General features: G+C 43.0%; 1 protein-coding gene across 1 annotated transcript in view; it reads left to right on the top strand.

Moving 5' to 3' along the window:
- Positions 1-16,440, top strand: part of LOC138967523 (voltage-dependent calcium channel subunit alpha-2/delta-2-like) — a 45,724-nt gene that overhangs the window by 9,567 nt on the left and 19,717 nt on the right. Inside the window, exons 9-16 of the mRNA XM_070340091.1 lie at positions 663-784; positions 2,859-2,962; positions 9,265-9,518; positions 10,610-10,754; positions 11,838-11,984; positions 12,214-12,282; positions 13,398-13,735; positions 14,375-14,530. Coding sequence (XP_070196192.1) covers positions 663-784; positions 2,859-2,962; positions 9,265-9,518; positions 10,610-10,754; positions 11,838-11,984; positions 12,214-12,282; positions 13,398-13,735; positions 14,375-14,530 — 1,335 coding nt within the window. The remainder of the gene's footprint in view (positions 1-662; positions 785-2,858; positions 2,963-9,264; positions 9,519-10,609; positions 10,755-11,837; positions 11,985-12,213; positions 12,283-13,397; positions 13,736-14,374; positions 14,531-16,440) is intronic.

Genomic DNA, 16,440 nt, shown 5'->3' with positions numbered 1-16,440 from the left:
TGTCCATGTCCGTTTGTCTACCATGTCTGTCCATGTCCGTTTGTCTGTCCATGTCTGTCCGTGTCCGTTTGTCTGTCCGTGTCCGTTTGTCTGTCCATGTCTGTCCATGTCCGTTTGTCTGTCCGTGTCTGTCCATGTCCGTTTGTCTGTCCATGTCTGTCCGTGTCTGAATTTGCCTGTGTCTGTTTGTGTTTATCTAGGTGTGGGTCTGTTTGTGTTTATCTAGGTCTGGGTCTGTTTGTGTTTATCTAGGTGTGGGTCTGTTTGTGTTTATCTAGGTCTGGGTCTGTTTGTGTACATAAATGCGCACATGAATGCATGTACCTGGGTGTCAGTCAATGTTTACTTTGAGAAATAATGTCTTTGGTGAGGAATGTAAAACTGATGGTTATTTCTCGGTATTTTCTTCTTCTGCTTTCATGGGCTGAAACTCCCATGTTCACTTGTTTTGGGCTTTTACCATGTTTGCTCCGCCATTTAGGCAGCCATATGTCGATTTAGGGGGAGATATAATGTCTTAGATGAGGAATCTTTGACATACTAAAAATATATTCACTATGACAATGGGAATTATGATTATTGCTTGATATTAAACATGCACTTTCTTCATTCATATGTTCAACAGTACAAGATGTTTAACTGACATGTTTTGTGTTGATCAGGAAAGCGTTTGACATCACCTTTGAGCTGTTGCGGAGTGTTCCTCGCACAGGTTGTCAGTCCATCATCGTGTTTGCGACAGACGGTCTGGACACTGACGGGGAACAGGTGCGCTGTGGACCAGGTAAGACGCTGACTGTTGGCAGAAATCACTTTGTTTGCAAGGAGAGTGGTGCTTCTGCTTTTCTTTTTGTGTTTTGTGTGCTGTCCTGTCACCTGTTGCTTGTCCCGGTGTGCTGTCCTGTCACCTGTTGCTTGTCCCGGTGTGCTGTCCTGTCACCTGTTGCTTGTCCCGGTGTGCTGTCCTGTCACCTGTTGCTTGTCCCGGTGTGCTGTCCTGTCACCTGTTGCTTGTCCCGGTGTGCTGTCCTGTCACCTGTTCCTTGTCCCGGTGTGCTGTCCTGTTGCTTGTCCTGGTGTGATGTCCTGTCACCTGTTGCTTGTCCCGGTGTGCTGTCCTGTCACCTGTTGTTTGTCCCGGTGTGCTGTCCTGTCACCTGTTGCTTGTCCCGGTGTGCTGTCCTGTCACCTGTTGCTTGTCCCGGTGTGCTGTCCTGTCACCTGTTCCTTGTCCCGGTGTGCTGTCCTGTCACCTGTTGCTTGTCCCGGTGTGATGTCCTGTCACCTGTTGCTTGTCCCGGTGTGCTGTCCTGTCACCTGTTGCTTGTCCCGGTGTGCTGTCCTGTCATCTGTTGCTTGTCCCGGTGTGCTGTCCTGTTACCTGTTCCTTGTCCCGGTGTGCTCTCACACCACCCCTCCCCAGTATCCACTGCTCCATCCACATCTGAATTTTGTTCCGCTGCCAGACTTGTCGATTTTACAGACGCTACAGGGAGGGATGATGTGTCGCTGTGGTGGGCTACCCTCTGAAGATGACACTAAACTTCTTCTTCTGCTGCTGCGTTCTATATTCATAGCTGTTATATCCTTCGCTCGGTGGCTGGCATAAAGTTTGCGGTCTTCTGCAGTGTGGCAGCGAGTCCCCAGAGCTGGGCGGCGCTTCTTAACTAAAACACATAAAACGAAGTGCCTAAAAGAGTATTCAAGGCAATGGAAGAGAGCTGATTTTTACATTTAGTCAAGTTTTGACTAAATGTTTTAACATAGAGGGGGGAATCGAGACGAGGGTCGTGGTGTATGTGTGTGTGTGTGTGTGTGTGTCTGTCTGTGTGTGTGTGTGTAGAGCGATTCAGACCAAACTACTGGACCGATCTTTATGAAATTTGACATGAGAGTTCCTGGGAATGATTTCCCCGGACGTTTTTTTCCTTTTTTCGATAAATGTCTTTGATGATGTCATATCCGGCTTTTTGTAAAAGTTGAGGCGGCACTGTCACATTCTCATTTTTCAATCAAATTGATTGAAATTTGTGCAAAGCAATCTTCGACGAAGGCCGGGGTTTGGTATTGCATTTCAGCTTGGTGGCTTAAAAACTAATGAATGAGTAAATTAAAATTATTTTTTTATTAAACGATCCAAAAACAATTTCATCTTATTCTTCGTCATTTGCTGATTCCAAAAACATATAAATATGTTATATTTGGATTAAAAACAAGCTCTGAAAATTAAAAATATAAAAATTATGATCAAAATTAAATTTTCGAAATCGATTTAAAAACAATTCCGTCTTATTCCTTGTCGGTTCCTGATTCCAAAAACATATAGATATGATATGTTTGGATTAAAAACACGCTCAGAAAGTTAAAACGAAGAGAGGTACAGAAAAGCGTGTTATGCAGCACAGCGAAACCACTACTGCACTGAACAGGCTCGTCAGTTTCACTCCGTTTTGCACAAGCGGCAGACTACGGTCATTGTGAAAAAATGCAGTGCGTTCAGTTTCATTCTGTGAGTTCGACTGAGCTTGACTAAATGTATTTTCGCCTTACGTGACTTGTTCTTTATTATTTCATCTTGCCTTTTGTGAATATTAAACTTTGAGAAGTTGGTGGCTGTGGCAATACTTTTCCTTTTTCTCATGTTCCCCAGTGAGGGACAAGCTCTGCAGTCATGTGGAGGCCCTTTGACGGACAGCAGCTTATGTCAGGAGGACAGGAGTGACTGTCTGAGCAAACGAAGAAGAAGAAGAAAATGTCATGTTCTCATTATTTCATTCAAATAGAAACACAGCTTAGAAACAACGTACTTTTGTCATGAGATAATTGTAAAGAATTTCCCAATGTCTTCTCACATGCAGGTTACTACACTCGCAGTGGTTATGTACCTGGACCCATCTGCAGGTATAACTGGACTGAAGTCTACAACCTGGCCATGGAGAAAAACAAGTACCTCAACCCACCTGTAAGTTGTAAACATTTTTCTCTCTGTAAGATTGTCTTTCAGGGTATTTTGTTGTCTGTTGTATTGGGTGGCGTATGGGGGTTGGGCGAGGTGACACGGGAATTGATGCTTTGGTTGGGGTGCAAAATTTGTCACAATAATTTTGTTGCTAATTTTTTTTGACAGCAGTTCTCTATTCTTGTTTTTTTGGTCTCAAATAACTGCATTAGTGTTGTTTTTTTTGTATGTACAAATTGTGTTTTCTTTATATGATGACTTTCTGAGCAAGCCTGACGTGTCACTGTAAGAAAATTGTAATGATCAATCCACTGATTAACGCAATAAATCACCCATCTTTTCCGATTGTAAACATGGTACTTAAGGGATGTGGAACAAAATAATGTCCAGAATGAACAGTTACAGAGTGATGCCTCTTGCCATTACTGCACAAGATTGTGCTCTTGCATTCTGCCAGTGTTCTGCTAGGGTATGAGGCTAACAAGTTACTTCTGCTCTTATTGTCCGTAGGAAGTGCCCCGAATTTGATTATATTTCTGCCGATAGGTGCTTGTTTGTTCTGTAGAAACCTGGCACCAGGTGTGCTTTTTTATTTTTTGTTTTAATTTTCATTACTTTTTCACGGTACGATATGTTTCTGTCATTTTTATTCTGGTTTTTTGACTCACATGCGAAGCAAAAGTGAGTCTATGTACTCACCCGAGTCGTCCGTCCGGAAAACTTTAACGTTGGATATTTCTTGGACACTATTCAGTCTATCAGTACCAAATTTGGCAAGATGGTGTATGATGACAAGGCCCCAAAAAACATACATAGCATCTTGACCTTGCTTCAAGGTCAAGGTCGCAGGGGCCATAAATGTTGCCTAAAAAACAGCTATTTTTCACATTTTTCCCATTTTCTCTGAAGTTTTTGAGATTCAATACCTCACCTATAGTGGGGCTCGTATGTTGCAGACGCACTCATAAATCATTCACATCTTGCAACAAACACCATACTTTGTGATATTGTTCCTTATAATTATTTAAGGGATTTCAGATACAGAGCCACTTCAGAAATCGTTTTTTTTGTGTCTTTGATAGGGAATAAAAGGCTGCATTTACAGCAGACGAAATTCGTACCAAAAGTGCTCAGCAGTAAATATTCCCAACTCAGCAAATGTAAAATTCAATGGTTTACCATGCACCAGAAGTTGTCTGCTGATAACACATGCATGACATAAATACTCTTATGGGTATTTTTGTGTTCTGGTATTTAATTTGATCGTTTTTAGAATTTTATATATCCGCAGCATGAAAATTCAAGATGGCGGCCTCCGCAACATTGCGTGTTTTGATTTGAGCGAAAGCAACGTTTCTGAAGGTAAGTTTTCAAGAATACGCATCCATTCACCAATGTCACATCATTTTACTGTTTAATTCTCCCCTGGGGTCTGTTATTCATCGGGTGAAGCGCTGAAATGCAGAGACTTTGTTTAATCTTGCAATAGCTCATCAGCTGGATTGTGATGCTGATAGATCTAGATCTATCTGTTGATTACAAGTAAGGAAATCATGATCGCCACGCTGGTGATTTTAAACAGATTAAACGAACTTTGAATAAAAGGCGAGGAGAAAGAGATTGTTCATGGTATGATAAATGATTAGTCCTGCCTACGTTAAGGACTTCCATAAGGTGGGGAGGGGTAGAGTCAAAAACTGAGTGAGGGTAGGCCAGATAGTAGGATGACCAGCTGGAGATAAAAACACTCCACTCCCCATGTCTTTACAGTGTTGTGATCAAACTTTCAAAGACGGTAGGTAACACAAAAGCATACAGTGTATGCTAATCCGGCAAATGAGATAAGTGGTTTTGAAAAATGAAGAGGTACCGCTCTTTGAGTTTTACAATTTTGGTTTGTTGCTTGTTTCTCATCCTTTTGCTTATTTGAAGTTGACCGTGCATTGGTGTGAATTTTATTTTTACAGGATATATACAAGAGTTACACCACATGCCGGTTCCTGGGAACAAGCGTTCTGCATTTATTCCGGTGCCACAGAAGGGAGCCGATTTCACTAGTAGTAGTGCTACTGTATCAAGGTTTGTTACCTAATACATCTTAACAGTAAGATATTTTTATTTATATTAATTGGAACATGTTTGCACATCATTTGTAAGCGACCTCTGTGAATTTGATGGGTTTAACGTACGAACCCTCACTATGGTCAACATTCTGTTAGCGACTGTTTGAAGCGAATAAATGTAGCGGTCAGAAAGATTCCAGAATCAGTTGGGTCACTGGAAACTGTGTTTGTTTGTTTTTTTAACCTGAAACAGTAAGAATTATACGAATTCATGAAATACAATTTTCTTTCATTTTGGTCTGTTGTGTGAAGACTTGCTAACCCGGCTTTGACCGACTCTCTGAGATAGTAAACATTATTCAAATACATTCAAATAAAAATGTCACTTTTCATCTTTTGTGTGAAGGGTACCCCAGGCTGATTTCCTGCACCATGGATGTAGAGGAGGCCAGACAGTCTGATTCTCATTCCAGCTGTGTTGCGTTTTTTTCTGCTCGTGAAGTGTATCGCCACATTGCCAAAGCCATTGGCCAAGAGAAGTCACCCTGTCTGCCCATTTTGCATAGCCTTACAGGCTGTGACACTATGTCGTTCTTCAATGGTATTGGGGAATCAGAAGGGTTGGGAAGTATGGCAAGCATTTGAAGACGTCACTCAAACTTTCTTCAGGTTGTCTGCTCCTCTTTGTAAGCTGAGTACCACTGACAGGGCAGCACAAGAGCTTTTTGGTGTACATCTGTAGGACAAAACCAGCAACGTACTGGGTGTAAACAGTGCTAGACGGTACCTCTTCAGTAAAAAGAGCTGCCAAATTGACCATAATCCCCTTACAAGTGAGGTGCTGCTGCAGGACATGAGATTGAGAAGAGCCATCTACCTATTAGACTTCCAAACTCTGTGGGCTGGCAGTTCAAGGCTGGAAAGTGGGAGTCATTCTGGACGAGCTTTCAAGAGGTATCCAGCGTGTGCCGAGAACTCATGAGGTGTGCCTGCAAGAAGAGCTGTACAACAAAACGCTGCAAATGCTGCTAAGAAGGACTGCAGAGCACAGCTCTCTGCAAATGTGCTTGCATGCCTGTGAAAACTGTCAACATCTAAACTGTGCAAAAATATTATTGCACCCATTTTCATACCCCAACTCAAACTTTTATTCCTGTGTCATTTTATTCAAACTGTCTATGCCATTAAAGGCTCGCATCTTCGCTATCTGGCACATTTTTTTTTAACATCATCATTTACGCCGTCAAAATAAGGATACCCTTGACGTGACAAAGAGATGTGACAAAAACTTCGGGTACCTTTTAAAAAGCCGACGACAATTCCTGAGGCACAACTGGGTCACTGTTGTATACGAAGAGAAAGTCAACTTGATTATCCATCCAGAACAGGTTGTTTTATTTCGCCATCTTGCATATTTCTAGTGTTGTGCCATTGTACCTACTGATGTATGTGTCGATCTCACGGATGAGATGTTTATGTGTCAAATTTGAGGGATACCCAAGTCAACTAAAATCCATGTATTTTAGCAATGACCAAGTGGGTTGCGTTGAAACTTTCAGGAATGTGTGTCTACGCACGAGGCGTAGTTCAACCGTTTGAGTACACTTTCAAATCTTCACGAAATAATATTTTAAAAACTGCCACAGGTTTGTTGGCTTACATTCCACATATTTTTGACTTCGCATGTATGACAGATGGTTGTTTCAAGTACTGCCAAAGTTTCTTTTGAGTATAGACACTTGCCGGAATGTGCTAGTTGTGTAAACACATGAGAACAAACAACGTTTTCGAAATACAGCGATTATGAATTTTAGTCGACTTTTGAGTTGATACATTACATTTTTATCAGTTTTATTTTGGGGGTACCCTTATTTGGGCGGCGGTCAAATAACCCATGTAAAGGCCACCTTTTATCTTAAAAGTGTTCCAGTTAGCCAAGTTGAGTGCCCTCAGTAGCATACATTGAATATAACAGCACAGGAATGAATGTTTTCGTTTTGGTATGAAAATTGGTGCAATATATTTATTTTTGCACAGTTTAGGTAATCCACAAATTCTTCAACCCTGCCACCCACACCGTCCAATCATTCTCTGCACCAACAATACATGTATTATTTGTTTAAAAATGTGTTTGTGTTAGTTTCTATTGCAAGAGAATGTCTTGTAGCATCAAAAATGCCTAAATACCCTTTTATTGGCGGCCATTTTGAAAATTTAAAAAAAATATACTGATTTCTTAATTTTTTCACGGTGGCTCTGTATCAGGTTTTGTTAAGCAAAAGCAAATGTCCATTTACGCCAAATTTGCTGTTAATCACATGAAGTGAAATATGCCTAACATACCCAACCGTTTACACTGGCGGCCATTTTGAAAAATTGTTTAAAAACTACCCATTTTTTTATTTTTCGCGATGGCTCTGTATCAGGTTTTGTTAAGCACATAAAACTCTTCATATTTGCTTAATTTGGTGTTTGTTGCATGATTTGAATGATTTTGCAACATAGGAGCCCCACTACTATATATGATATATAGGGCAAAGTAAGCCCCATCTTTTGATACCAGTTTGGTTTACCTTGCTTCAAGGTCAAGGTCACAGGAGCTCTTCAAAGTTGGATTGTATACATATTTTGAAGTGACCTTGACCCTGAACTATGGAAGATAACTGTTTCAAACTTAAAAATTATGTGGGGCACATGTTATGCTTTCATCATGAGACACATTTGGTCACATATGATCAAGGTCAAGGTCACTTTGACCCTTTTGAAATGTGACCAAAATAAGGTAGTGAACCACTAAAAGTGACCATATCTCATGGTAGAAAGAGCCAATAAGCACCATTGTACTTCCTATGTCTTGAATTAACAGCTTTGTGTTGCATGACCTTGGATGACCTTGACCTTGGGTCAAGGTCACATGTATTTTGGTAGGAAAAATGTGTAAAGCATGTGAGTCGTATGGGCTTTGCCCTTCTTGTTGTCTTTTGAGTTTAGCCACAGCGAGCGAAGTTTTGTGAAATGTTAGAGATAAGAAGAAAATGGGTTTCATTTGTGTGTATGTGTAAGATAATAAGGATCTTTTTGTGCAGTTGAGGACTTTGGTTGCCTGTGGTATCGGATGTTCCATAATTAACTCAAACTGATGATTTCTAATAAACAGCATTACTTAGTCTGGTGCTTTGTTTACAGAATTTTTCTTATTGCATTAACATTAATTTCAGCTTTTTGTTGACTCACATGCGAAGCAAAAGTGAGTCTATGTACTCACCCGAGTCGTCCGTCCGTCCGGACGTCCGGACGTCCGGAAAACTTTAACGTTGGATATTTCTTGGACACTATTCAGTTTATCAGTACCAAATTTGGCAAGATGGTGTATGATGACAAGGCCCCAAAAAACATACATAGCATCTTGACCTTGCTTCAAAGTCAAGGTCGCAGGGGCCATAAATGTTGCCTAAAAAACAGCTATTTTTCACATTTTTCCCATTTTCTCTGAAGTTTTTGAGATTCAATACCTCACCTATATATGATATATAGGGCAAAGTAAGCCCCATCTTTTGATACCAGTTTGGTTTACCTTGCTTCAAGGTCAAGGTCACAGGAGCTCTTCAAAGTTGGATTGTATACATATTTTGAAGTGACCTTGACCCTGAACTATGGAAGATAACTGTTTCAAACTTAAAAATTATGTGGGGCACATGTTATGCTTTCATCATGAGACACATTTGGTCACATATGATCAAGGTCAAGGTCACTTTGACCCTTATGAAATGTGACCAAAATAAGGTAGTGAACCACTAAAAGTGACCATTCTCATGGTAGAAAGAGCCAATAAGCACCATTGTACTTCCTATGTCTTGAATTAACAGCTTTATGTTGCATGACCTTGGATGACCTTGACCTTGGGTCAAGGTCACATGTATTTTGGTAGGAAAAATGTGTAAAGCATGTGAGTCGTATGGGCTTTGCCCTTCTTGTTTCCCTTTCTTTTTCTCGCCCTTTCTTTCCTTCTTATTTTGTTTTGATAGCTGATATTATTTCATTGATCATTTTAGTATCATTCACTTAATGAGTGTTGCTAACAACGTGCACCTCACCTCCTAATTCAACCTGCATTTATTTGCAAGCTAATTAAGGGTTTCTGTCTCTTCTGCCCACACATCCTGCTGACGACTGCATGTCCCCGTCAGGGGACTGATGATGATGAATTTACACGTCTTCTTCATCTCTCTCTATCTCTGTTAGGCTCGAGTGTTCAGCTACCTGATCGTAGAAGATGCGGAAATCTTCCCTGGCAAGCTGGCCTGTGACCACAACGGCAGCATGAAGAAACTGCTGACAGGAGAAAACCTCATCTCTCAGATGAGCAACTACTACGAGTTTCTCTCCTCCAACGCTGTGACGGCCTACGGACTGTGGACTTCTCCCTACCTGGATTCCTGGGGCCTGGGCCTGATGCTGACGTACTCCATCCCCATCACCAGTAAAGTCACTGGCAAGTAAGTGTCGCTCTTGGCTTTCTTTGTTATTGGATGTCTTGATGGGGGGTGGTAGAGTGGGCAGTAAAGTCACTGGCAAGTGTCACTCTTGGCTTTCTTTGTTATTGGATGTCTTGATGGGGGGTGGTAGGGTGGGCAGTAAAGTCACTGGCAAGTGTCGCTCTTAGCTTTCTTTGTTATTGGCTGTCTTGATGGGGGGTGGTAGGGTGGGCAGTAAAATCACTGGCAAGTGTCGCTCTTGGCGTTCTTTGTTATTGGCTGTCTTGATGGGGGGTGGTAGGGTGGGCAGTAAAGTCACTGGCAAGTGTCGCTCTTGGCTTTCTTTGTTATTGGCTGTCTTGATGGGGGGTGGTAGGGTGGGCAGTAAAGTCACTGGCAAGTAAGTGTCGCTCTTGGCTTTCTTTGTTATTGGATGTCTTGATGGGGGGTGGTAGGGTGGGCAGTAAAGTCACTGGCAAGTGTCGCTCTGGGCTTTCTTTGTTATTGGCTGTCTTGATGGGGGGTGGTAGGGTGGGGAGTAAAGTCACTGGCAAGTGTCGCTCTTGGCTTTCTTTGTTATTGGATGTCTTGATGGGGGGTGGTAGAGTGGGCAGTAAAGTCACTGGCAAGTGTCACTTTGGGCTTTCTTTGTTATTGGCTGTCTTGATGGGGGGTGGTAGGGTGGGGAGTAAAGTCACTGGCAAGTGTCGCTCTTGGCTTTCTTTGTTATTGGCTGTCTTGATGGGGGGTGGTAGGGTGGGCAGTAAAGTCACTGGCAAGTGTCACTTTGGGCTTTCTTTGTTATTGGATGTCTTGATGGGGGGTGGTAGGGTGGGCAGTAAAGTCACTGGCAAGTGTCACTCTTGGCGTTCTTTGTTATTGGATGTCTTGATGGGGGGTGGTAGGGTGGGCAGTAAAGTCACTGGCAAGTGTCACTCTTGGCTTTCTTTGTTATTGGCTGTCTTGATGCTGTCTTATTCCATCCCTGTCGCGTGTAAATTGTGCGAATGTACTCTGGCCAAGCAACAACCCTGTTATTTGCACATGGTTGTTATAAAATCTGATGTCTTATGCCTTTCTAAGCTTGGTGTTTGTGAATCTTGTCGCTACAGGTACATAGGTGTGGTTGGGATAGACGCCTCGCTGGACGTGATCGAGAACTTCCTGTCCAAGCACCAGTGGGGGTCCGTCTACTCTTTCCTCATCAACAACAATGGGGAGACCATCTTCCACCCCCGCCTCAAGCCCAGCAAGAAGGTATTATAATAATAATGATAACAGCTTATATAGCGCGAACCACAGTAATCTATGCTCTCCGCGCTTTACATATTAACTATGAATAAAAACATACTATCAAATACATATATGTATTCTAGCAAAATAGTCGCAATAAATTTACAACACATTAGCCACTTGTGAACAATACCCTGCAGATGGAGTAAAAATTTTAAAAAACGTTCACATGCAGATAGATAAACAAAGCACAATAAGTCATGTACAATCAACATTGGAAGATCTCAACAACACACACACAATGCCATTGCCGTCAAATGCTCTAGCATTAGAGATAAGTTTTTCTGTAAACTGAGGAGAAGACAATTTCATTACTTTATTATCCTATTGCTGGGAAATTTGAGTCACTGCTTCCCAGTGGAAAGCTAGCGGCAGCAAGAGTCGCGCTACCCAGGTGTGTGCTTGTTTAGGTGTAATCAGCCACCTGCACTTATGGCAGAATGACCGAGGTCTTTTACATGCCTCTGTGGTGACACGGGGGTGGCACATGGACCGTCTCTGAGTCTGCACATAAAGTGTGACCCATATCCGTCCCAGCCTGGATTCGAACCCGTGACTCTAGGATCACAAAGCTAGTGCTCTCTACCCACTGAGCTATTTTGACATATCAAGCATGCAGGAAACAAAGAAACACTGATATTGTTAGAATGCTTAAATTTGGGTCACAGCATTAATTTTCTTACGTTTCTGCAAAACAAATTCTTTCATAAAAGGAATGTCTATAATATTCTAATTTAGACAATCAGTCAAACAGTGTTTTACTCAGACTCGGAGGATAATAGGTCGGTTTGACATAGATTGAAGATACGTATCGGTCCAAATGTCCTGGCTACACAGAAATTGTTCTGACAGAAGACCTCCTACATGTCAAAACTATCAGACTATCGACCGGCCAGGGGTCAGAACAATGTGTCAGATAGAAAAAAGTATGCGTCAATGACACTGGTCAAACATGACTGTTTAGGCTATAACATTAGTTACATGCATGGTACAACATTTGTCGTTTTGAGGCACCGAAGATTGTCACTGACGCCATTTTGTTCACAGCTTCTGGAGGACCCCATCTTCATTCCCATCAGCCAGCTGGAGATGCATCTTGGGAAGCCCGCCGAGTTCCTTGAGCTCATGCAGCACATGTTGGCCGGAGAGTCGGGTGTCCTTTTCTTTCCCAAGGCCCGCGACGGCAAACCCAGGGTATGTGACCGTTTGTGATTCTCAAAAGAGAGGTCTGAATAACTGATTATGTATTTGTTAAGAGGTATGATCGATGCATTGGTATCTACATGTTTTATGAATCATTAACACATTTTCTATTGTCAGTGTATTATTACATAGCATTAGCACCAATATTTGTCCTACTTTATTACCTGTGTATATAAGAGGACGTATTTATGATGTTACAAATACTGTTTTCTCCTTCCAGACTTTCTACTATGGGGCCCTGGAGGATTCAGAGTATGCTTTTGCCTTCAGCTTAGCAGAAGAAGACAAGGTGAGAAAAATTACTGTTACAGATCTGAGTGAACTAGACATTTTTTATTCTGTTATTTTTTTTCAAATAAAGTCCTGTGGTTAATTATTATTGTAATTCTCCTAGAATACAGAAGAATACTGAACCTTTTGAAAAATGTGTTATTTAAAACCATTTATTTGAGATTTCTGCTTTTGTTTGCTTCTCTGTCAATGTGGTGTGTGTCTTCCTTCACTGACACAAAGAATTGTTGAATAAATATAGTATAAATGTTGTACAGTGGAACACCCCTTGACCTAAAAAAAACCCACCTGGTATTAAAAAGGAGGGAGTCTTAAAATGGGGGTGAATTTACAGAGGAGGCTGTGAACAGAAAGTCTGAGGGAAAAAACAGGGTCTCAAAAGGGAAGGAGTCTTCAATCGGGGGTCTCAAAAGGGAGGGAGTCTTCAATCGGGGGTCTCAAAAGGGAGGGAGTCTTCAATCGGGGGTCTCAAAAGGGAGGGAGTCTTCAATCGGAGGTCTCAAAAGGGAGGGAGTCTTCAATTGGGGGTCTCAAAAGGGAGGGAGTCTTCAATCGGGGGTCTCAAAAGGGAGGGAGTCTTCAATCGGAGGTCTCAAAAGGGAAGGAGTCTTCAATCGGGGAGTCTTGATAGGGAGGGAGTCTTCAATCGGGGAGTCTTGATAGGGAGGGAGTCTTCAATCGGGGAGTCTTAATAGCGAGGGAGTCTTCAATCGGAGGTCTCAAAAGGGAGGGAGTCTTCAATCGGGGGTCTCAAAAGGGAGGGAGTCTTCAATCGGAGGTCTCAAAAGGGAGGGAGTCTTCAATCAGGGGTCTCAAAAGGGAGGGAGTCTTCAATCGGGGGTCTCAAAAGGGAAGGAGTCTTCAATCGGGGGTCTCAAAAGGGAAGGAGTCTTCAATCGGGAGTCTCAAAAGGGAAGGAGTCTTCAATCGGGGGTCTCAAAAGGGAAGGAGTCTTTAATCGGGGGTCTCAAAAAGGAGGGAGTCTTCAATCGGGGGTCTCAAAAGGGAGGGAGTCTTCAATCGGGGGTCTCAAAAGGGAGGGAGTCTTCAATCGGGGGTCTCAAAAGAGGGGTTCCACTGCAGAACTTTAACTAGAAAATCTTTTCTTCACAGGAATTCCGTCGATCACAAGAACCTGAAGACCGATCCAAGATAGGAAAGAGCTACTACAACCTTCTGGAGGAGTACAACAGCACGTTGATGCGTCAACGACTGTCAGGCGTCTTCGAAGAGATTGACGTTCGTGAGAACGACTCGCGCTACCCAGGCCTGCGAATCTCCTACAAATTCTCCACCATCTTCCTGGCGCCCCAGAGCCACTGCGACCCCATCAAGTACATGTACAACGACAGTCTGGCGGCAAAGACGGTGGACGCTCACCTGTGGATCAACGGCTACCAGGAGGACCTGGGCTGTGAGACCGGCCTGCAGAAGTTTGACAAGGGTGTCAGGTACGCTGTGACGACACATTCTGGTGAAGCGTTGGTACAGAGTTTTCGTAAAGGCACACTCCTTCTCGTTGAAACTGTTCAGCTCACCGTCTTAAATCTAGTCAGGATTTGACATGGGATATGACCACCTCTTCACTTGGTCACATACCAACACTGAACAGCCTGGGTGTTACATGGGATAAGACCACCTCTTCACTTGGTCACATACCAACACTGAACAGCCTGGGTGTTACATGGGATAAGACCACCTCTTCACTTGGTCACATACCAACAATGAACATTCTGGGTGCTCCAGGTGCACAGAAGTAAATTTGATTAATTAATTTTGTAAGTACAACCAGGTGGCTTTTTCATTAGAATAATTCCCCGAACCCCCAGGCTGTATGTGACCTAGTGTAGGGATGGTCTTATCCCATGTCAAAACCTGCCCAGATCAGAGAGGGTGAACCAGGAGAAGGAGTGAACCTTTAACATGTTGATTTTGTATAAAGAGTCTTGAGTCTCGGTGTACATGTTCAACCTTAACCCCCACCCCATTCTGTTCATAATTTTGTTACCTCCTCTTGTAGTTCATGTGGAACCAAACCAAACAGCTGACACTACCGGAGTTCAAAGAGAAGATTGATTGTTTTATTTCAGGGCGGATGTGTTGATCACTCAACCCATAGAGGAGATTTGGAGGACGCGTAACTTTGACTCCATCGACAAGATCAAGTGGACCAACGTGGGCCTGCGCAGCGGAGTGTTCAGAACCTACCCTGGCCACCGCTCCACTCGTGGATACGACCCCACTCAGTCAGTACACGCTTCCATCATTTGCCTTGTTCTTAACCAATAAGTGATTGTGTGTTTGTAAAAACCAGTCTTGATCTAAGGACTATGTGTAAGGACTATATCTAAGGCGTGTTCAAAACCTACCCCGGCCACCGCTCCACCCGTGGATAATACCCCACTCGGTCAGTACACGCTTCACCATTTGCCTTGTTAACCACTTTGTTGCCAGTAAATGTTCTGATCATGATTTGCACACAAATTGGCTCAAGTGAATCTACATGAACAATGATTTGATACGTGTGTCCTACTTCTATTGCAAAAGTGTGATGGTATCATGACGAATCTTAAACGAAATGAGGCAGAGCGTTGTTAAGATATCAAATAACCAAAGGGAAGTAATCACTCTTTATGCATACGACATGTGTAATAGAGTAAGCGAGAGTTGTACGGAACCTTTCTCCTGGCACCTGAGAGAATAACAAGCATTGAAAAGAACAATCAACTTTCATCCTCATGGTATCATGACTGTTATGTTGCTTGTAGGTTAAATTTATGTCAAGTTTTTTTGTATAGCCAGTAGTTTTGCTGTCACTAAGAAACCTACTCTTGTAATCCTGTTAGGAAACGCTACCGTTGCTGAGCTTTGGTTCGGTTTTGTGTGTTGCATGTGGTTGACTTATTTGTACTTTGTGGGAAAGTACCGATATTATATTTTGTAAACACAATATTTATGCTTGGACGAGAATGCAGGTGAACTTTCTAGTCCTGTCAAAACAAGTTGTTTACCATGCTGTTTTAGCCGTGAGTTCGTGGCGTTCGTTCGGATTAAGTGTGTCGGCGCTTTTGATGTACGTCATAAGAGAATGTCGCTAGTTTAGTCCATGCACGGCTCGTATAATGTAGTTGTATCGTGTTCGGTCTGGAATATTCTCGAGATTGAGTATTTACTATATATGCCAGCGCGATTTGAATGTTAAAAAAGCTTCTATTTGAGTTCTGCTACGATGTGCAGTTGTATGTATTGAATGCTGAATAAATCCTCGAACTCAATTTGACGAGTTGTTTTCTGTTGCTGCGAAGACGGGCGACGTAGAATAAAAGAACACAACTATACGACGTTTGAGAACTTGTGGCAATCTCAAGTGTCGTGTAACAATTGGGGGCCAAGCCAAGGATCTACGTTTAACGCCAAGGGTTTTCCAGTAACAAGGACCAGTGTCAAGACAGTCACAGGAGGTAGCCATCAATCGGGTGTATCCTGAGGGATCAGTATTGAGACTACGGAACCGTGGATTCGGTGTGACTGTGGGAAGAGTTTGGTAATCGCCGCAGCTCGATACGGTGAGCGACGCCGGAGTGTATCGGGATTACAGAGGTTAGCTGCCGTTCGGACGAGACGGACTTCGTCGCGGAGCTAGTGCATTAATACTACGAAATACGACTGGGGTACGTCGTGTACGTATCGTGAGCAGAGTGCGCCGTCACGTTAGACGAGGAGGGTGGCAGCCTGCGTCTACGAAGGTGACCAGCGACGAGAGAAGCATCGGAGGTGCAGTAGAGACTGTGTTCTTTTAGAAGACTACATTCGTCTACGTTCGGGGCTGTGAAAGAATACAGACGAACGCACCGGAAAAGACCAGAATGGCTGAGTTCTGGGCAAAAGGAGTTGAACTGGGACTGAAAGGCAAGCAGCTGACGGAGTTCGTCGAGTCCCAGACACGACTGCTAGCGCAGCGTGAAGAAAGACAAGCGCAGCGTGAGCGTGAAGAAAGACAAGCGCAGCGTGAGCGTGAAGAAAGACAAGCGCAGCGTGAGCGTGAAGATAAAGAAAGACAAGCGCAGCGTGAAGAAAGAGAAAGAGAAGCACAGCGTGAAGAAAGGCAAATTGAGCTGAAACGCTTAGAGCTCCAGATAGAAATGGAGACGAAACG

Source organism: Littorina saxatilis, linkage group LG5 (assembly GCF_037325665.1).
Source record: "Littorina saxatilis isolate snail1 linkage group LG5, US_GU_Lsax_2.0, whole genome shotgun sequence".
NCBI lineage: Eukaryota > Metazoa > Mollusca > Gastropoda > Littorinimorpha > Littorinidae > Littorina > Littorina saxatilis.
Note: the sequence above shows the minus strand (reverse complement) of the source record. Positions and strands in the feature narration are given on the sequence as shown.